This window comes from Corvus hawaiiensis, chromosome 2, assembly GCF_020740725.1.
Source record: "Corvus hawaiiensis isolate bCorHaw1 chromosome 2, bCorHaw1.pri.cur, whole genome shotgun sequence".
Classification (NCBI taxonomy): Eukaryota; Metazoa; Chordata; class Aves; order Passeriformes; family Corvidae; genus Corvus; species Corvus hawaiiensis.
Window position 1 is genome coordinate 104,321,415 of NC_063214.1, and position 21,530 is coordinate 104,342,944.

The 21,530-nt window shown below is 41.5% G+C and overlaps 1 protein-coding gene across 7 annotated transcripts in view; it reads left to right on the forward strand.

Annotated features, from left to right (window-relative positions):
• FRMPD4 (FERM and PDZ domain containing 4) overlaps positions 1 to 21,530 on the forward strand; it is a 344,070-nt gene that overhangs the window by 231,096 nt on the left and 91,444 nt on the right. For 5 of the 7 annotated variants that reach the window (XM_048286157.1, XM_048329244.1, XM_048329235.1 and 2 more), the window contains exon 3: positions 3,232 to 3,315. The exons of the other annotated variants lie outside the window; for them this stretch is intronic. In XM_048286157.1, coding sequence (XP_048142114.1) covers positions 3,232 to 3,315 — 84 coding nt within the window. The remainder of the gene's footprint in view (positions 1 to 3,231; positions 3,316 to 21,530) is intronic. 7 annotated transcript variants of the gene reach the window in all.

Here is a 21,530-nt window from a genome sequence, read left to right on the forward strand (position 1 = left end):
ACTCTGAGGATGTAGGCTACTTGGACTTCAGCAAAGTCTTTGATATTGTCTGCTGTGAGATTCTCATGGAAAAGCTGGCAGCCCACATCTTGGACAGGTGCACTCTTGACTGGATTAAAAACTGGTTGGATGGCTGAGCCCAGAGAGTAGTAGTGAATGGTATCACATCCAGCTGGAGGCCAGTCACTAGTGAGGTTCCTCAGAGCTCAGTACTGGAGCCAGTCCTGTTTAATATCTTTATTGATGTTCAGGATGAGGGGATCAGTAAGTTCACTGATGACACTAAGTGGGGTGGGAGTGTTTATCTGCTGGAGGGTTGGAAGACTCTGCAGAGGAATCTGGACAGGCTGGATCAATGGGCTGAGGCCAACGACGTGAGGTTCTGTAGAGGAATAGACTCAGTGCAGGTAGCTCGGTGTGCAGCTGCAGTGTGAGCTGCAGGTTGAGCTCTGTGGGGTGGGAGCTGGCGCTACAGGCAGGAGGCCATGCACTGCTAACTCTTTGCATAACAAAGGGCACAGGGACCTGTGGCCCAGCCAGGTGACTGGACACTCAGAGACACAGCAGGAGCTGAAGATCCCAGACTCCCTGTGCTTAGACTGTAAGGGTATAAAAGGTTTCCTTTTTTCTGAGTCCATCCTTGGAGGCGTCCAGCTTGAGCTGTTATTTTGTTATTGCACCATGATTAAATTATTCTAAGCACAGAGACCTATGAGACTCTGCTATGGGAAACGAGGGGCTGAGCTGGTAAGAAGACCTGGTCTGACTGTGAGTGTGGGGTGTGTAGCTGTGAAGGGGCCTCGGTCCTGGTTTAGGTGGTATGAATGTGACAGTGACTCCTGGATGGTCAGACAAGGACAGTTGAACAAGTCTAAGTTGCTGGCTCCTGCACTTCAGTCATAACACCCCCTGTAGTGCTACAGGCATAGGGAGAGTGGTTGGAAAGCAGGCCAGTGGAAAAGGACCTGAGGGTGTTGGTTGACAGTAGGTTGAACGTGAGCCAGTGTGTGCCCAGGTGGCCAAGAAGGCCAACAGCATTCTGGCTTGGATCAGAAATAGTGTGACCAACAGGACCAGGGAAGTGATTGTCCCGCTGTATTCAGCACTGGGGAGGGCACACCTCAAATTCAGGGTTCAGTTCTGGGCTCCTCACTTCAAGAAAGACACTGAAGTGCTGGAGCGTGTCCAGAGAAGGGCAACAGATCTGGTGAAGGGTCTAGAGAGCTGAATCATATGAGGAGCTGCTGAGGGAGCCTGGAGAAAAGGAGTCTGGGGAGACATTACTGCTCTTCTTAACTACCTGAAAGAAAGTTATAGCACAAAGAGGGTCGGCCCCTTCTCCCAAGCAACTAGTGACAGAACGAGAGGACACAGCCTCAAGCTGCACTAGGGGACATTCAGGCTGGTCATCAGGAAGAATTTCTCTGTGGATAGGGTTGTTAAACATTGGAATAGACTGCCCAGGTGGAGTCACCATCCCTGGAGGTGTTCAAGAAATGACTCTATGTGGCACTTAGTGCTATGGTCTAGTTGACAAAGCTGGTAATTGGTCAAAGGTTGGACTTGGAGGTCTTTTCCAACCTAAATGATTCTAGATCACATCATATTTGGATATCTTGGACACCTTATTTTTTAGTAGTGCTTTTGTATTTAGTAAAAAAAATTATTCTAGACTTCTTCCAGGTGCATCTGGCAAGCTTAATTCTTTTCTCTAAGGTATGTTATCCTGCATATAATATCAGCTCCATGATTTTTGGCTTGTGAAATCATTATGTTTAGGTTGTCCTTGTTTGGCTTAGTAGCTATGCTATTCCTGAAACATGAAATTCTTAAATATCAGCTTTTGCCCTGTACAGAAAATAGAGGTAACATGTTTCTGTCCTTTGATAACTAGTGTAGCTCACAGCTTCTCGAAGCATACATGGTACAGTATTTCTTTGCAATAAAATGTGTTATGATATTCTTCAATACTCAAATACTTACCTACATTTTCTTTAGTAGTCTTCATCTTATTTTTTCAGGGCCCGCTGTGCTTAGAAGAGGGAACGCAGTTGTGTTTTCTGAAAGTTCACCTCTGTGCCTGTTGCATGCCTCCTGTCTGGCCTGCGTGCTCCTCCTTGTACACCCAGTTTTCATAGCTGGCCAGCAATGTGGAATGGCACAACACAATCATTGATGATATTAATGGCATATCAGTCAAGCATCCTGCTTATTTAAGGACCACTAATTTATACCAGATGCAAAACTGAGGCTCACAGCCTGCTAATCAGTTTACTTCAAAATAAATAAGCACAGAAGATGATCAGACCATTCAGCATTTTTAAAAATTATTCTTTTCTTTTGTTATGTTTAGCCTACCCCAACCTTCTTGTACATGTGTTCCATAAGTGTTTGCTCTGTTGGAAGGTTCTGAAAACCATCAACGGATATAAGTAATTCTAATGAAAGCCATGATTGTTGTTATGGTGTTGTTCATCTTTCTGGGTTTTGAAAAGGCTGCTGTTATTTTACCTTAAAGCTACCATAGTACATCAGGCCATAATGAAAGTTTGAAGTCAAAGGAGCCACCTTCTGCCCTGTAGCTATGATGTTATATAGCACTTTATTGAGCACGTTGCATTCTTTCATCTCTAAGTACAGAAACAATGTTGACTGTATTCACAGGGGATTTATGTGGTACTCACAAAAATATGAGCAGCCCAGCTGCTGCTGCTTCATTCATGAGGGCACTTGCCACTTGTGCAAGGTGCCTTTACTTGGGGTGAGGGCTGTGAGCGGAGGCAGCCCGTGCGCCGGTTTAGTGCCTGCAGCCAAAGGCTGACTGCCGCGTGCATCCTCGGGCATCTCTGCTCCCAGGTGAGATGCCAAGGGGAAAAGAGGCAGAGGAATCACACTCTCTGGCCCACTTATTCCTGAGTCCCTAAAAGGGACATCCAATGAGATTGAATGGCAGGCAGTTTAACAGTGATAAAAATAGTACAACCTATATAATTAGCAAATAGAACTCTCAGCTACAGGTTACCGTAAAGCCTAAAATGCTTCATAGGATTCAAATGTACATTTGAAAAGTACATTTGTAATAAGACTTTCACTATTAAATTACATAGGATTAAAAAAAAATTAGAGCAGATATAAAATCTTATGTTTCAGACAAGCGGGTGAGTCAGCTGCTGACTGCCTAGGGCTAGGACGAAACTTCCTGTATTAATCAGGTTATTCTATAATTACAAGGTTTCTTGCACCTTCCTCTGAAGCGGGTGTACTGAGTGCTGTCAGAGAAAGAATACTGGACCAGGAGGACAACAGGTCTGATTGGTATGGCGATTCTTGATTTTTTCTATCTCTTTTATGTTGTTTTTTTTTTTAATTCTCTTGTCACTAATACAGACAGTTGATATGAATAGTGTGCTGTTAGAGAAAGAGTGCTACTCTGCTTCTTTCTGCATACAAATTTGCTTTCTGTTGCTAAGGGTTTGACCTACTCAAGGACAGGATCATATGGTGGAAGGGGGAGTGGGTCTAGAAGAGATGAGCAGCAGCAGGGATACACAAATGCAAGTGACTGTTTAAAGCAAACCTGAATAATTAGAAATGAGAAGAAGGAAAATTATATAGCAACCTGTTTATGTCAGTGGTTTGCCTAGAGACTACTTGGGTATGGTGAAAAAGAAAGTATTGCTAAATCAGCTCAAGCTCCTGAAAAGAGAGGATGATTTAAAAATGGTCCTTCCTCCACAAAGAGATGTTGCTCTATCCATAAATATCGCAGTCATAAATATGACAGACAAAGTGATGTTAATACTGGCTGGGATAAATAGTTTTTATAATGGAGAGAATGATAGCAAGGAGATGACGGTTTGTGGGGTTGTTTTATTTTAACTAGAGCATGGAAAAATGGAGAGTTCACTGCATTGTAAGGCAGCTGTACCTAACCTGGTAAGTGTGCTGTAACTCAGGAGCTAGTCACAGCAGCATGGCTCTGTCCCTCTCTTCTGGCTTGCAGTTCTTGAGTCCTCTCGGCACACACACAGAACCCTCAATGGCTGAACCAAGACTATTTCTCACACAGGAAAGGTGAGGGGGTTATACAAGAAGGTGTGAATGTGAGTGAGATTCCCCAGAAGAGAAGGTTTTGCTCAGTCATTTGCCTTGGGTTGCCTGGTGATTACACCTAAGTGGAGTACAGAGAATCACACTGTGGGCCTCTGCTACAGCAAATTCGATGTTTCCGAGCTAGTCCTCTGTGTTTTCTCCAAACACAAACTGGATGGGGACACCATGAAATTCAAAGAAGTATTGCATCCTGAGCACTGTTACTCTTGTATGTTTGAAGGTGGATTAGGAAGGAATGAAACTTCTGGAGCAGAACCTGTTTAGGGAAAATAAATCAAGGTACCCTAACCCAGGATCACAGTGTACATTAACACAGAGAGGTGCAAAGATTAAATCCTCACTATTTTTGGAGTTCACAGTGTTCTAGGTAGGTGTTTCATTTGGAATAACAGCATCTCATCCATTAATTGCAGCATATAAATGCTTTTGTAGAAGCATTGCTTTGGTACACCAAGATACCCTTCCTGGGAGTGTAAAACAAATTAATTCTTGTAAACAGTTTGTGCAAGACTGATAGTCCCAGATGGAGTCTGCTTTTTCAAGCATCTCTCTTGTAAAACAGTGTGGTCCCTACAGAACTGAGATTAAAAGTGTCAAGTTCTGGTTCTGAAAAGCCATGCAAGTGGTTGGAAGAGTGGTAGTGGTTTGTAAGAAGCTAAGTCTTATCTTGGGTCACATGCTGGAATCCCAAATGATGCAAACTCAGAGACTCTGCATATGAAGTTAAACCAGGCTACGTAAAAATAAAGAGGGGAATACAGCCCTAGAAACACCTAAAAGGTGTTTTCTGCAGCCTGTACACTGGGGCCTTAGTGGCCATGAGCTTGAAAAATTAAAAAAGGCAAAGCTGTCTGATACTTGGTGATGGAACTGAGACCTTTCACAGCAAAGTCTAGGTGAAAACTTCTCCCAGAATTTCAGTTACAACATGAAGAAAAAAATGTGCAGGAGCTGGGTTATAGAGCTGAAAAAAAAAAAAAAAAAAAAAAAGAGTTAGCACAGTATATTGCTGCTGTTTAAACTGCATAGGTGAAGTTCACCAGTTCATCATGGTGTATGTACAGAATTTAAAATGAGTTATTTAATGTGTTATGCCATGCCAGGAAATACCATATTGATGATACCTTTCCAGCAGACATTCATATACTAAAGAACTGCATGCTGAGGTATATGGAAGCCAGCACTTAAGAAGCCTAATTTATCCTGTTGGATTAATTTCTCTCATATTAATATATTTACAGTATTCTGTAAAGAAAATCGAGTATAAGCCTCCTGTGAAAAGTTCTTGTCTGTATTTATATTGTAGAACAGGAAGATAATTTGTTTTAGAAAGACAAGATGATACTGCCAAAAGCTTACTGAATTTTAATTCTCGTTTAGTTTTTAATTGCCCTTCTTGCAACAAAATACTGCCTAATTATACTCAAAATTCTTGGCTTCCAAATCTAATTCTAAGAATCCTCATATTTGTATGTTGTCACATACATATAAGATTCAGGTAAAGAAATAGTTCAACTGAAATTAATCTAGTCACTGACAACATTATGACTCACTGCAATATTTTGAAAGCCATTTATCTGAAGTTCGCTGAATCCTGGACCGTTCCACAGAATAACTTCAATTTAAAATAAACCAATCAAACTGTGTCGCTGCGCAATTAAATATCTCCATGGTAACAGGGATTAAGCTCATAAAGTAAAGACCTGCTGACAGTGCAGAGATTATTTCAAATTTCTGGCTCTTCCAGCAGTAGACAAATGAATTTACATTTTCTGTAGTGAACACTGGGAGACATAAAATGAAGGCGATTGAGCTACTTCTGTGGCATCTTGGAACTTCAGACAGTATTCTCCTGACAGGGGAAGTAATTAGCTGGAATTACAAGTAGCAACTTAGCAGACAGATACAAATAAGCATTTGCTCATGGGATTTATTTAGCATTTCATAATTAAAACCTGGAGAGGCATATTATTTAGGATACAAATAGCATGGAAAAATCTTGCCATAGTTTAAAAAACTTAACAGCATAATAACACCATTTTTCTTTTAATTTTTAAGTGATCTTAGGTTCACTTAGGAGAGAAAGTTATTTGCAGCTCTGCTATCAAGTAATACTTTTAATATGAAACATATTCTTAAGTTGTAGTGCAGATAGACACACTGATATTCAGCGAAGACACAGGATGATGCTTTAGTCAATCCTGACATATTTTTGATTCTCTCTGACTCTATTCCTAGCTTTTTCATGTGTATTTATGAAAAGAACTGGAAATGCGTATCTGCTGGCATGTGTAGTTTTCAGCTTTCAGTGATGTTGCTTAGGGTTGCTTTGTTTTTCTTTTCTCACATTGGCTTTTGGTTTGGCTCCTAGGGAAATAGAATGGTTTGGAAGGGACCTTAAAGATCACTCAGTTCCAAGCCACCTGCCACGCACAGGGACACCTTTCACTAGACCATGTTGCTCAACACCAGATCTAGCCTGGCCTTGAAAACTTTCAGCAATGGGGCATCCACAACTTCTTTGGGCAACCTGTGCCTTCCAGTGCCTCACCACCTTCAGAGTAAAGAATTTCTTCATAATAGCTAATTTAAATCTAGCCTCTTTCAGATGGAAACCACTGCTCCTTGTCCTGTCATTGAATGCCCTTGTAAAATGTCTTTCTCCAGCTCTCCTGTAGGGCCCCTTTAGGTACTGGAAGGCTGCTCTAAGGTCTCCCTAGAGCCTTCTCTTCTCCAGACTGGACAATCCCATGTCTCCCAGCCTGTCTAGATAGGAGATTTGCTTTTCTGTCAAGCTGTGGGAAGTGGAAGTGAGCTGCCCCCAATATGCAAATGATTAATCCTGTAGCTCTTCATTCAGTATTAGGAAGATGTAAACTCTGCTGTGCTTCTGCATTCAGAATATTCTTTTACTATTTTAAGATCACAGTATCTTGAGATGAAAGGTGTATGCTTCCCACCACTAGTGCTTGCTAGTTTGAGGTTGGTCTTGGAATCATGCTGTTGTCATTCTTTGTGGTAGGATGGACTTCCCACCCTTGCGCGTCAGATAAGACACTTGGAAAACATTTTATGAGACCAGGTTGTAGACAGACACACAACTGCACCTCTTCAGTCAGAGTTAGGATTTACCTAACCTGTCAAGCAACATTTTGTTGTCTGCTTTTGATTATGGGAGTCCATACAGTCTTTGATGTCTTTGGTTCCTTGTTCATTTCAAGCGTAAGCTTAGGTCTCTGTGTGTAAAGAGACAGGTTTTTTAGCTGTGTTTCTATGAAGAGACATTGCTTCAATTGTCCTAGTTGTCTGACGCTCAGTTTTGTCAGCTTTATGTTAGAATGTCTTTCCTTGCATGTTGAAGTGCATTTTTTTCCTTTGCATCTTGGGATGAAAAACATTTGTTAAAAATTCATAATAAATACAGCAGATACATCTAAAAGTCATCATAACTAGCAGGTTCCTAAAGGAAGAGATGAATACTGAGCACATTTTGTAGGAATGAGTGTAGAGTGTCTGTTTATGGTGGCACTCTTTAGCCATTCAAAAAAGCAGAAGCCCATGTTAAAGTTAGCTCCTGGCATAAACATCCAGCAACTGTAGAAGGAAGAAGTAGTGAAACATTGATGAAACTTAAGGTAAAACCAGAAAGTCAGGGGTATATGGAGGAGGTATCTTAAGAAACAACTTCAAAGATAAAAGAGATGGTTTCTGAGGAGTGCTCTATTAGATAATGCAGTTCCTGGGCTTGATCAGGTGGGAGCAACAGTTTTACCTGCAGTCTAAGGAGGTACTTCATTTTTCTGTTCCTTCTTATAATCTCTTTTGTGCAGTGTTTTCTTCTTGGTGCTGTGTTTATTGGTTTTATTTAATCCAGTGTGTGCGTTGAGCTGGACAGAAGAGACTTGGCAAAAAGCCATACTGATAAAAACCATTTTGGGTTGGACCATGAGGGGCTGATTCTGGAAGCTCATAGTAATGACATTTAGGGGTTTTGTTGCATGATTCCTGTTGCCAACACCCAATGAAGATGCAGTTCCACCATTTTAACCGTGTCCTATGGAAGTATGAGCTGATGATCTATCTCTGAGAAGGAAACCATAAGAGCATAGCGCTGGTGTTGCACACTGACAAGTTGCAACTTTCCAATCAGGAATCTTTTTAATTAAAATATACATAAAAAAATAGGGGCTTCAATGCCTTCAAATGGGCCAAAATTTTGGCTAGCTCTTGAAAAAGATTTAGTTCCCCAGATTGTCACACTGTGACTAGCCAGAAGTTTCTAAAAGGCTTTGAACAGTGCCTGGTCAGAGGAATCCCAACATCAGTATCTTCAAGCTCCATTTGAGACAGTCCTGTTAGTTTCCCTGACTAGAATTAATTAATGCAAGTGCAAGCTAATGGGCAGATCATAGAAACAGCTGCTTTCATGGCATGAGCCTTCAGGAACACTGTTCCTGAAGGAGGAACCCTATCACCTGAACATAATGTGTAATAGCTGCACAGCTGGTTTCTGAGCCCTGCCTCTGTGACTTGCATAGGCAATTGAGCACTAGGCCGAAAGCCTGGGCGCCGTTAGGGAGAGTGACAGGACAGGGCTTTGTGTAGAGCTGCTTGGAGGGGGAAGTTTGGTTGGATGGCTTGATTTTTTTTCCATAAGCTGCTTTTCCAGCTAGCTGTATGCAGAGTGAGCTGGCATATCCAGGACAGACTTAGAAAGAAAGGATGTCATGACTGCCCATGCTCAAGATTCAGCAGTCTAAAACAGCCAGGCAGCAGTTAGCTTAATGGTGCTGTTATTTGACTTTGAGCTCAAATTTAAGGAATTGATCAGCTAAACCTCCAGGGAAATTTGCTCAAAAAATGTTGGGTTTTGGTCACTGGAGTTTTTTGTTATTGTTCTGTTCGGGTTTGGAGTGGGTTTTTTTTGTTTTTTGTTTGTTTTTGTTTTGGGGTTTTTTATTTGGCTGGTTTGGTTTGGGTTTGTTTTTTTTTTTATACTACAGGAGCACAGGAAGTCTACCACATAAAATTGGGTTCCTCATTTACTAGGTGGTTAGATTTTAATTAGCAGATGCTAGAAAGACACTGATTTTATTCTCATTATGCATTGCAAAGCTAAAGCATGAAAGATTAAGTGAATCTTCTAAGGAGGGATTTACTGTCACCCTCTCCTCCCCAAATCTCTGTCAAAGCTTGAGAACTGAATGTGAACTTCTTCATAACCACCATTCAGTGACAAATTAAAAAGCTAAGTGTTCCACAGGTTGCCAGACTAGAATATTGTGCCATGTTTGAAAGCCATAATGATATTTTAATGTAAATATGAATGATAGGAAAGTGATTTTCTGTCAAGCGTTTGGCTAGATTTTCATAGAATACAGCACAAATGCTGAATGCTTCTGCTACATGGAAGAATAAAACTTACATGTTTGCACTGACCAATCAGTGTCTTATTCCCTAATGAGCTTTTAAGTTCCTTGGATTGTCCGACATTCTTAGCTATCATAAAGGCTAGCATGGACCATCTGAAAATTTATTTGGCTTCTCCAGCAGGTTTAAAACTCAGACTGATCTTTCTGCTGCAACAGCTAAGCTGCTACTGGCACCTGACTTTGCTACTTTAAAATTATTTTGGGATAGATTTGCAAGACAGCACTTGCAAGTGGTCTATTGGTGGCATTATAGAAAGGCTACTGCTTTCAATAAATCTGAAAAGCATTATTTTTACTGGAGAGCTAAATGTGAATATATTTGAGACTAAGGGGGATTCTCAGGAAAAAAAAAAAACACCTTATAGGGAGAGGAGAGAAAGGCAGCAGAAGCCAGGAGTGGTTTATTCCAGTACCAGTTTCAAGATTCAGCATGATGGTATAGAGAAGTGTGTGAGTATGAGAGACATGTATGTGTGTATATACACACATACATACATCTCCTGCACTTGTACAGGGATTATTGAAGATGCTAAGAATTGTAAAAATGTGTTACATATTTAAAGAAGACATTTTAAATCATCTGAATTTATAGTCTAGTTTATAAAGTCTCAAATCTTTCAGTGATATGCATGCACCTGAAAACTGATACAAGAGAGGAATAATTAGCTGAATAACCACATCCATAAATACATTACCAAAAAAGCCACAAATGTGTAAGGAAAAGTTAAAAGGACTGACCAACATTGAGAACTTCTTGAAAAGCAGAAACTAGAGGGCTGTAGTGCGGTTTGTGGATGTGTAGCACGAGTTAGTTCTTACAGTGGCTCTTTTTCCATATAAAAGAGAAATGGGGGACCTCTGTGTAAAGAACACAGGCAAACACAGTAAAATTCAAAGATGTGATTAAGGATTAATAACAAAATCTTCCCAATGATCTAAAAGTAAGTGTTCAAATGACTGAGGAGAGGAATCTCGATTTATTAGCTGATTTTCTGGGAGACATCAAAGTTTCTTCATTTGGGTATGTCACTGGAAAATGCCATTGTAGAGATAGGGAAGTATTATTTATTGCAGCTAGACATGTTTGAGAGGGGGGATTCAAACTGTAACAAATGCAGAAACTACTGTTAGGATGGTTTTGGTGAGGGAAAAAATGAGAGGAGACAAGAATGTCACTGTTGTCCCCAGGGATGGCGATAATCACGACACAAATTCAGGTCCAGGATGAACGTAATTATTTAATTAATTATCACCTCGTTTATATACCTTGGTTCGCAATAGAGAAATGACATTATTGGGTGCTTGACCATACACCTCCCAGAGTGATTGGCTGAATGCTACAACGCCTATTTCAAAATATTTCCTTCAGTGAACCAAAACAAGACCGTGCAGGTGCAAGATAGAGAGTTATTTACAGAACAGTCTTTCTCTGTTTCTCAACTAAATCATGAGAAAAGAAAACTTCACAAAATGCTTCAGCAGCTGGAAAATTCCTCTGCTCCTGCTCTTTAGCATCTACACAAGAACACATAGATTTGTCTAATACAGCAAAAGTTAGATCAAGAGGGAATAAACACCAGGAAGAAACAAGAAATGTTTGAAACAAAAAGTAATTTGTGGCAAAAAACCTAAAGGCACTATATATTCAAATTGCGAGAGGGAAGACCCTCAAAGATTAGAGCAATGGAGTTCATTTCCAAGTTTGCCGTCAGAGCACTGGATTGAGTAATCCAAAATGTATTTACACTGATTATTGGTAAATATTTGAAGGAGGATATAGGACACAGTTTATATGATAGATTGTAAAACAGCAAGCAATTGGAGATGGTGGCAAACCAGATCATTCCCATTCCTGTTTTCCTGTGAGTCAAGTGACACTTTACTTCTTCTTTCTGTAGAATATGAAATCTAAGCAACACATTTGCAAAACAGACTTAATCTGCTGTACGCCCCTAGAACCTTTTGCAAGTATTAATGAAACATATTTAATTATCTCTGTTAGACAGATTACTCAAGGCAATTTAGATTGCCATATAAAAAGTGGAATAAAGATCAGTGGTTTTAGTTACCATATGGGTAATAAAAATACTTGAATGGGATGATATTCAGGGAGATGATATCATTTGACCAGGCTTTTGGATAACTGGATAAATGCTCTTTTCTAAATGTTGTCTCAGAATGATGAATAAGTCTATTTTAAAAAATGCTTTCGTTGAAAGATAGGAGAGGAAATATTTTTTCCTGAAGTGTTTCTACGTAGTATCAGCAAAATGTTTTTCTTTTTCTGGAAAACGGGCATTATCATCAATCTTATTAAAGTATAAAAAATGGAAGTAGTCTGCAAATATAAGGACAAGTTAAAGGACTATTTCTTACTGGAAGTTTTGAGTTTTATACTGTTTTCCGATAACAACAGGGATCAGTTATTAATTTCATCAGGATATTCTGGTTGTCCTCTTCTGCCCACCTATCTAAAAAAGCAATTGCTGGTATCTGATATAATTTTTTTGAAACAACATTTAGGGAATCCTCTTGCTCGTGTGAAATTCTGCATAACTTTGGTAAATATGTGTGGTATTCTTGAGTGAGCAGACTTGTGTTGCCAATAATATAAATGGTAGTGCTTTAGAAGTGTGATAGTTAGACAGCTCTTCAGAGAAACAAAACCCAAGAGTTGGAATTTGTTTGGCATGCATATGGCACTAGTTGCCAAAGCCTCCATAGTTCAGGCAACGTGTGTAATAATCAGCTTCCTTAGTCTAATGCTACAAGTTACCGTCACACAGGTTAGTTTGGGGGTTTGGTGGTTTTATTGGTTTGTTTTAAAGACTGGCTTTTATTTTCAGTGTTCAGTATCAATAGCACACTTTTCCTGGCATTTAGAGACAACAGTTTGCCTTGAACAGGCTATCAACAATTTGCAATGTTGTGGCACAGACCCTACAGTACCTACCACAACTACCCAATACAAGGAAATATAGATATAAAATAGTGTCAAACAAGTGTTGGCATCGGAGCAGGGCAACTGGCTACATATGTCCAGAATGTTCTGGTGGATATTTTACGTGCTTCATCACATCTCCTTTCTGACTGGTACAATGTCTCTTTCCCTCCTTATCCTAGTATATAGAATGCTAATACTCTTTATGAGTTCTCAAGACATACATATGTTATTATTTCAATTAAAGAAGAACAACTAAAATAATGATAGTCAAATGTAGAAAATGTTTTAAGAGAGGATATCTAGATCAGAAGGGATTCCTCCCACCCTGGTCTGATGGCACCAGGCTGCTGCCGTCCCCTGTACCGTGGTCCAGCTCACCATGAGACTGAGCACGCAATCCATATGACTGCACGCAAACACACTCTGGACTGGCACAGATGACCACCAGGATCATGCATGGAGGCAACCAGTGCCTCTGCAGGCACCACATCAATACAAACAGCCCACCCATGAACAAGACCATTACAAACAGCCTGATCCTGTTCTTATGCATCAGCAATTGGATCTTGCACGTTGGGTGATTGCTATTGGGTCATGCATACACCTGCACTTGCAACCTCCCCATATTTCTGCAGAAGTGGGTCTCACGAGTACCTGATCCACGCCTGTGGTCTTCCCCACAGCAGACCCTTGTCTCTGGTCTCTCCAGTGCCACACTCCAGATTACTTTTCCCCATTGGTTCCACTTCTGTAACATCTGCACCTAAATTTGGTGTTTGTGAACCATGACCTAAATGCCATTAGCCTTACATAGTAAGACCTATACAGTCCCCTTTGCACTGTTGGCCTGGCAAAGTGAGTCCCCCAAGGACTGGCTGTGTTCCTCTCAAACGTGGCGATCTTCCACATGGTTCCCACTCACCTGCCCATGGCACCCAGCCAGCTCTCCCTGTGCCCTCTGTCACTTGTGGCACTTCTCGTTCTGCTGTGTGTTACAGCTGGCTGTTTCTCTTGATGTGCTTTCTAGTTCTTCTTGGTTGATTAGCTGCACCTTAATCTCTGTGTGCATCAAAAAAAAGAAAATAAAAATGATCCATTATGAAAACAGAAGTTGCTGTGTTTACTGCATAGTCCCAAGAACTGTCAATTCCAAATTCTGTCAATCAACCTCTGGGAAATAAAAGGCGGCACAATATATCACAAGTTAGAACAAAGGTGTTGCTTGCCAATTTTCAGTGATGTTTGGATCCTAATTTAGCATTACAACTATTGTGTTTTAATTCTTTCTAACAGTACTTCAGGAACTTTAATATTTTTATTTCTATGTGCTTTCTCTACAGTAAATGAAGATTGCTGTCTAAGCCAGATACTGTAGATTTATAAAAAGCGATACTGCTTTATGTGTGTTACAATATCTTGGAAAAACTTGAATGAAACTATCAAGTTCTTCACGATCTCATTCCTTTTACAAGGGCTGCTGAATACCTCTCATCAGCAGACCCTTTTTAGCTATTTGTAACTTTACATGCTATCCTTGACTGAGGTGAAAAGTTTTGTTCCCATCTCTTTTCTGAGACCTAATTGGTATTTTGAAAAATGTCTTCCCTTTCTTGGAGAAACAGAAGTTGTTTTGCCAAAGTGCCTTACAAAGCTTGGTTCCCAGTATTTGAGACAGATGTTTGAAACATGACCCACACATCCCCTTGCAACCAGGGATGTAATTTATATTGTTGCTGTGAAGTTCTCCCATTTTAAGAGCCTTCTGAAAATTTTGGAAATTGCCAGAAACTCAGAAGGACTGGTAGTGCCCATGTAGTGTGTCCAAAAATCACACAGCTAAAAAGAAGTATGCTGATAGTGACTGCTGGGCATCAGAATGGAGAGCTGAGGAGGAAGCTAGGTAAAAATATGGACAACACAATTTGAGGAGTGTGTGAGTGGCAGGACGTGGTTTAACTGAGTTTAATGGGACAGTCATTAGGAACCATGAGAGGAGGAGGATTAGGTGGAGAAGAATTGGTCTCATAAGGAGATGGGAGCTAGAAAGATGGAGGACAGGGGAGGTAACAAATGTAGTCTGTAATTTTTTTGCAACACAGTGGCATTGTCTCATGATCTGGTTATGACCTGTAATAATCCTTGCTATTGTTCTGCCAGTTTTACTATAAATATTTTGCTTATGAATTCTCTGTACTTAATGCCTGTCAAATGGATAGGGGCATTAAGTCTGCAGCATGAATGTTAATATTTTTTCTAATGTCCAAAACACTTAGCCATTTGTTATATGCATATATATATTTTGTTTACATTATTAAAACATTTTTAGAGTTCAGGAGTGACATGAATTAAGTATTGCAGCTCTTGCTAACTGAATCAAAATTTGTCTTACAAAATTATATTATTTAGTTGTCCTGAAATGTGACTGGTAGTAGTTCTAAAGTATTCATTTCATGCTGTGTTGCTGCCTTTCACAGAGGTGTTATTAGTATTTTAATTATGTATATCATTGCCACTGTCAATATGAGACCACAAGATGAATACAACACAGCTCTCCTGCACAGACTACGTTTATGTTCTGTGTTATTGTAGACCTTTAATAATATAATTCTACAAACTCTGCTGTTGAATTTAGACATTAGTTGTCATCATAGGAAATAAAGAGACAGATTCTCTGCCATAAGTCAGGTTGAGTTCATTAATGTCAGCAGAGCCCCACTGATTTACACGAACAGAAATGACACAAAAGCACTTCTTATATTTTACTGCGTCTCTCACGAGTTGCACTATTGCAGTGTTTCATGAGTCCTTGAATAACAGTTCTTTTTCTCATTTTTTCCATCTTTTCCTTTCTGTGCTTTCATTGTTTTGTCAGCCACTTGAGCTCAAAAATATCCTTACCTATTTTGAGTAAGTGTAGGAAAAGGTTTGATATTGTGGTGTTTGTCCATAGCTATCATGGAGGCGTTTCAATTTTTACTTTTTCATTAGAGATATTAGTCAAAGTGTGCTTTGGACTTTTGTGAATGGGAAGCTGGCTGCCTGTAGCTTTTCTGGCTTCATTATGCAATAATCCACGCATAAATGTTTATGGATGTGAATGGCTGTCCTGTCAGCCCCATAGTAGAACCCAAACTGCAAATAATTGAGCTTAATAAGGCCTACTGAGTTCATTATGGGGACCTTGATGGACATCTCTGACCATTATGGGGTCATTTTTCTGGATCAGGGTCTCAGTTATGACTCAGGAAAAAAAAGGCCTAGTCAAAAAAAAGGGGTTTCTCTGCGCTGCACAGTGATAGCTGCTGTGAATCCTGTGATCAATGCACCCCAGTCAGCCTTAACTGAGCTGGCACAGGTACAGATCTTGCTACGGCAGCCTCAAGTTTTGGCTGGTGTGAAGTTGGGCAGGTTGAGCCTGTGCTGTGCGCTGCAATGCAGCAGCTGGGCTTTCCACAGCACCCAAGTGCACTGGCTGAAAGCTGTATAGATTTCAGACTTCTCACGGCTCACTACTCAAGTATTCACTTTTATAGATAGTTGTCCTTAGTGATGGACTCAGATTTTCAGCCTGACCTATCTTCTGATTGAAGTACTCTGTAGGGATGTAGTAGTCTTTTCTGCATGAGAGAATCTCATATATTTTGTTGCAGTTAACAGCCTCCATCTTTTACTCCTGGCTTGTATCAGCAATAGCATGGCCAGCAGGACTAGGGCACTGGTGAGGCCACATCTCGAATCTTGTGTTCAGTTTTGGGTCCCTTACTAGAGGAAAGACCTTGAGGTGCTGGAGTGAGTCCAGAGAAGGGCAATGGAGCTGGTGAAAGGTCTGGAACACAAGACTCATGAGGAGTGGCTGAGGGAGGTAGGGGTGCTTAGCCTGGAAAAAAGGAGGCTGAGGTGTTACCTTACTGCTCTCTACAACAGCCTGAAAGGAGGTTGTACCCAGATGGCGGTCAGTCTCTTCTGCCAGGTGACAGGGTGAGAGGAAGTGGCCTCAAGGTTGCTCTAGGGGAGGCTTAGATTGGATTTTAGGAAAACTTCCTTCATGGAAAGCATTGTCAAGCAGCAGAATAGGCTGCCCAGAGAAGTGATTTTGTAACCAACCCTGGAAGTATTCAAAAGACCTTCAGATGTGGCACCTAGGGACATGGTTTAGTGTTGGACTTGGCAGTGCTTGGTTAATGATTTGGCTCAGTGATTTTAAAGGCCCTTTCCAACCTAATGATTCTGTGATTCTATGAGAACTTGCAGCTTTATTCTGGGAATAATTGTTTTTTCAGCTTGGTTGCTATTTTGGATCAAATAAAATGTAATGTGTGTGACTGTTTCTTCTCTTCCTGGTTGTTCCCTGACTAGAACAAAAAGTACTCCACTTCTTCAGTAATTCACATTTTTCTACACGAAATGGCCCATTCAAAGCTAGATTCACAAAACTGCCTGAAGATTAGAGGCATTTGTTTTTCAAAGTGATTAATGCCTTTGTGTTGGTCAGTTTTGTCATCTACCTGGTGAGATAAGCTCATGATTCCTGTTCCCCGCACAAGATCATCCAGCACTCGGCATTCCTGGCCACAATGGTACAGCTTCATGTTGCATAAATGTGAATTAAATGCTCACTGAAGCAGAGCAGGGACCAAGTATGACACTTGTCAGATGACTCATTTGGCCTTACTTCAGCTTGCCTGTGGGTAGTGTTTTGATAAGATTTAACTGATGGACTTTACAATGCAGGCTTATGCTGGGCGGGTCGCAGTCATTCTCTAGTGCCATGGGAGCTTGCTGGATGCCCAGACCCTGGGAAGCTGCAGAAAAAGCTGGATTTTTTTCCAGTCCCAGAGACGGCTTCTCCTGGGAAGGAGTGAGCCCAGTTTGAGTCCCAGATACTTCACTCCTCTGATAATTTTGAGTTTTTTACTTCAGCAAGTAAAAGGCCTGTACCAAACCCTACAGCAGTTAAAGCAGGACTGGCTCATTGCTTTCCAGGACTTTGGCTTTATGGGGGAGCTGAGGGATTGAATCCCAGTTGTCCTTTCTTTTATACTCTCTTACTGAGAGTATTAGCAGGCAGAGAGCAGCTGTGCCGCTTTCTTTATGGATACTAACGAATCTGGAAAAATTGGTGTTGTGCACATGTAGCTAATGTGAAAATGAAATAAGATCTGTTCTAACCTCTAGAGAAACCTGCTCTGCTACAAAATAACCACTTGATCTTCAATATATTTCTTTGAAAGCTCTCTTTGGAGATTAAATAATTATTTTTCCATTCAGTGAAGTGGAACAACCCCCCACCTTGTAGACTGAAGTCAAGAAAGGAGTCTGAAATAGTTAAAAAAAGTTATAAAAATTAACTGCCTTGCAACAGACCCTACTTTATTTTAATAAACCTTCAACTAAGTTGCATTAAAAGATCTCATTTTCAATTTCTTTTGCAAAATCACTTAAAATTTGATGATTTATTCTACATATATCCTCAAAACATTTTCTCAAAATTAATGTCATAGAAGTATTTTTTAATCCACTGTATTATTTCTTTATTTTCCACATTTGAGAAAGTATTTTTTTAAAATAGGCACTGATTTTGCATGTGTGCTATAAGCCTTAAAAAGGGTGGTTCAGAGTTTATGAAAATGTGAAGTGTTTAGTGTTTATCCTTAGAAAAGAAGCACTTATTCCTAGACATCTGAAAAATCTTGATCTGTGGTCAAGCGTGGCTTGAATGTTGAACATGAATAATAGTAATAATTGTTGGGTTTTGTTGGTTTTTTTTTTATTTTTTAAAAATTTTTAAATTTTTTTTATTTTGGGTCCAATTATATAGCTAATGGCTAACACACACCATTACTTTTTGTTGCCATTATCATGTCTTTCCTTAGGGGATAGAATGTTTGGGAAATAAGTCTTATATCCCATGGGATTTATGTTCATATACATACATGTATACAGAAAGCATAGCCTTTCTTTGAGGTAGTTAACTAAAAAACTAAATTCCTTGTTTGGTCTATAACAAGCAGTAGTGCCTTACTCATACCCTGCTGTGTATTTTACCTGTATTATGTGATTTGTTCCATTCAGTTTGGTTTATTTTCTAAAGGTACTTTAGTCTCTGTTATTTGGTGCATACAGAGTAATGCAAGTGATTTTAAAAAATTTTATATAAGATTAGAGATGAAAATGTTATTAGATACTGTAATGTTTTGCACTTGCAGTAAGGTTGTATTTAGAAATTGAGGATCACCAGCTCTTTGGGAAGGCCATGCTGGAAAGGCAAGGAAGAGGAGTCATCTTTTGTGTGAAACAGCAGCTTGGAAGCAAAGAGCTCTGCTGTGGGGATAGGGGGTGAGCCAGATCAGTGTTTATAGGTCAAGAGTGGCAGGTAAACCAACATGGGTGATGCTGTAGGGAGTCTGCTCTAGGCTACTGTCGTGGTTTAGCCCCAGCCAGCAGCCAAGCCCCAGGCAACTGCTTGGTCACTGCCCCACCAGCGGGATCCAGGAGAGAATCAGAAGGGTAAAAGATAGAAGTCTTGTGAGTTGAGATAAAGACAGTTTGATAGGGAAAACAAAACCCACACCCACAAGTAAAGTAAAACCAGGAATTTATTCACTGCTTCCTGTGGGCAGGCAGGTATTCAGCCATCTCCAGGACAGCAGGGCCCTGCCATGTATAACAGTCACTTGGGAAGACAAACACCATCACTCCAAATGTACCCCCCCTTCCTCTTTCTTCTCCTCACTTTATATACTGAGCATGATGTCAGATGGTCTGGAATATCCCTTTGGTCAGTTGGGGTCACCTGTTCTGGCTGTATCTCCCCACAGTCTCCCATGCACCCCCAACTTCCTCCACAGCATGGCGGTAGGAAGGGCAGAAAAGGCCTTGGCTCTGTGTAGGCCCTGTTCAGCAATAATAAAAACATTTCTGTATTATCAGCTGTGTGCTCAGCATAAATCCAAAACACAGCCCCATACCAGCCACTGTGAAAGAAATCAACTCGACCCCACCTGAAACCAGCACAGCCACCTTATCAGAAGGAAGTAGATGAGACCTTAGGACAATGGGAAGTAGCCTCACATTCACACACAATGGTCCTCAGGGGGGATGTGAACCAGCCTCATAACTTGCTGGTGTGCAAGAGAAAGCAACAGCTTTGTGGCGTAGGTGATTGAGGGGCCAACGCGAGGAGATGCTTTGCTGGATGTCATACCTAAAACAAAGGCCAGCTGGGGAGATGAAGGTTAGGAGGAACCTTCGCTGTAATGGCCATGATATGGTGGAGTTCAGGAGCATGAGAGGAGGGAGCAGGGCAAAATAAAAGGATCACAGCCTTAGACTTCAGGAAATCAGGCCATTTTGCTGTAATGGCCGTGATATGGTGGAGTTCAGGAGCATGAGAGGAGGGAGCAGGGCAAAATAAAAGGATCACAGCCTTAGACTTCAGGAAATTAGACTTCAGGAAATCAGCATCTGCTTGGAAGAATCACATGGTATCTTATGGTATCCCATGGCCCTGGAAAGAAGAGCAGTTCAAGATCGATCTTCAAGAAGCACCTTGAGCTGGTTGATGGAGTCCACTGTCCTGCTCCGCTCTGTGCGGCAGGTGCACCCTCAAGTCAAGTCCTGTGTACAGTTTTGGGCACCACAATAAGAAAGATATAAAGCTGTTAGAGTGTCTAAGAGCTAAAAAGATGGTGAAGGGTGTTGCAGTGGGGATACTGCAACACGCATATATCAAACCAGGAGTCCCGTGGAAAGGAAATATATATGGACAGACAGATTCTTGCTAGATGTTTCAGAGATGTTTATTTCTCCAGCCGCATGGCCGGAGCTCTGCCCAGGAACTGTTCCAGTCACGGGACCAAGGGTCCTTCTGCCCGCGCAGGGAACACAAACCAACCAATGGGAACGAGGCTGAGCAGGGGCAGGGAAGCCCCGTGTCTGTGCCCTCAGGGCCCCTCTCCCAGGGCTACACGGCAGGGGAGGGACCCCAACACCTCACCCGTTTTATTTTAATAAAAGGAGAATGAAAACAACTGGATAAACATAACAAGAACCGTTTCAAGACAAAACAAGCCACCCTCCTGAGTCTTTAAATGTCCAGACAGATTCTGTGGAACATCTTAGGGCTGACAGAAGGGAGACAGAATTCTCTGAGCGTGCTTTGTGGGGAAACTGAGGCAGGAGAGGGTTTAACTTCTTCCCTCCCCCTTTTCATCCCCCACTCGGCATTTTTGGGGAAACAATTGGCAAAAGCATGGTTTTGTGAGGGAAACCATGGATGAAAAAACGGATTGGGAATACACTGGGGGTAATAGGACATAGGGTAAAAGGGAAAGGTGGGATTAGGAAAGGGAAACTGTAGGGGGGGCTTACAGTGGAGATATTGTCTAACATGACTACGATTTTTTGCATATATACTGCCTTTTACAGGAACACCATCAGGCCCAGTGACCTGCGATGCTTGTAACCCTTTTCTCCCTAGTACAATATTAAATTCCACCACCTCTCCATCTCCCAAGCTTGGGATGCATTTTTCAGGGTTATTCTTTTTAATAGCAGTTCTATGCACGAATATGTCTTGCTGGTTGTCACACCTTGTTATAAAACCATAATTTTGCTTAACATTATACCATTTTACTATCCCTAAGGTCTTAGTTACTATGATCTTTTCCTTTTTCCGAGTGGCTGCTGTTTTCTGTCTCGCTGCGTCTTTGCTCTCTCCTTCGGTCGCTCCCGTGTTGGAATTGTCGGAGCTGCTGGTGCCCGCGCGCTCTTCCCGGGGTCGCGTTCGGGGCTGCGCGGGCCGGGCCGGGCCGCGCCGCTCAGTTCTCCGTGAGTCGCCTCCTCTGGTCGCAGCTTCGCTGCCGCTGCCAGGCGCTGCACCCACGTCTCGGCCGGGCCCCCGAGCGATGACTCCCCCGCGCCCTGCTCCAGCGCGCGTCTCGGCTGGGCGCGGCTCCGTTCCACCGCCATCGCCGCCAGCCGCTGCCCGCGTGCCGCCTCTCTTGGTCGGGCGTTCCCGGGGCTCGCTCCACCACGCGCTG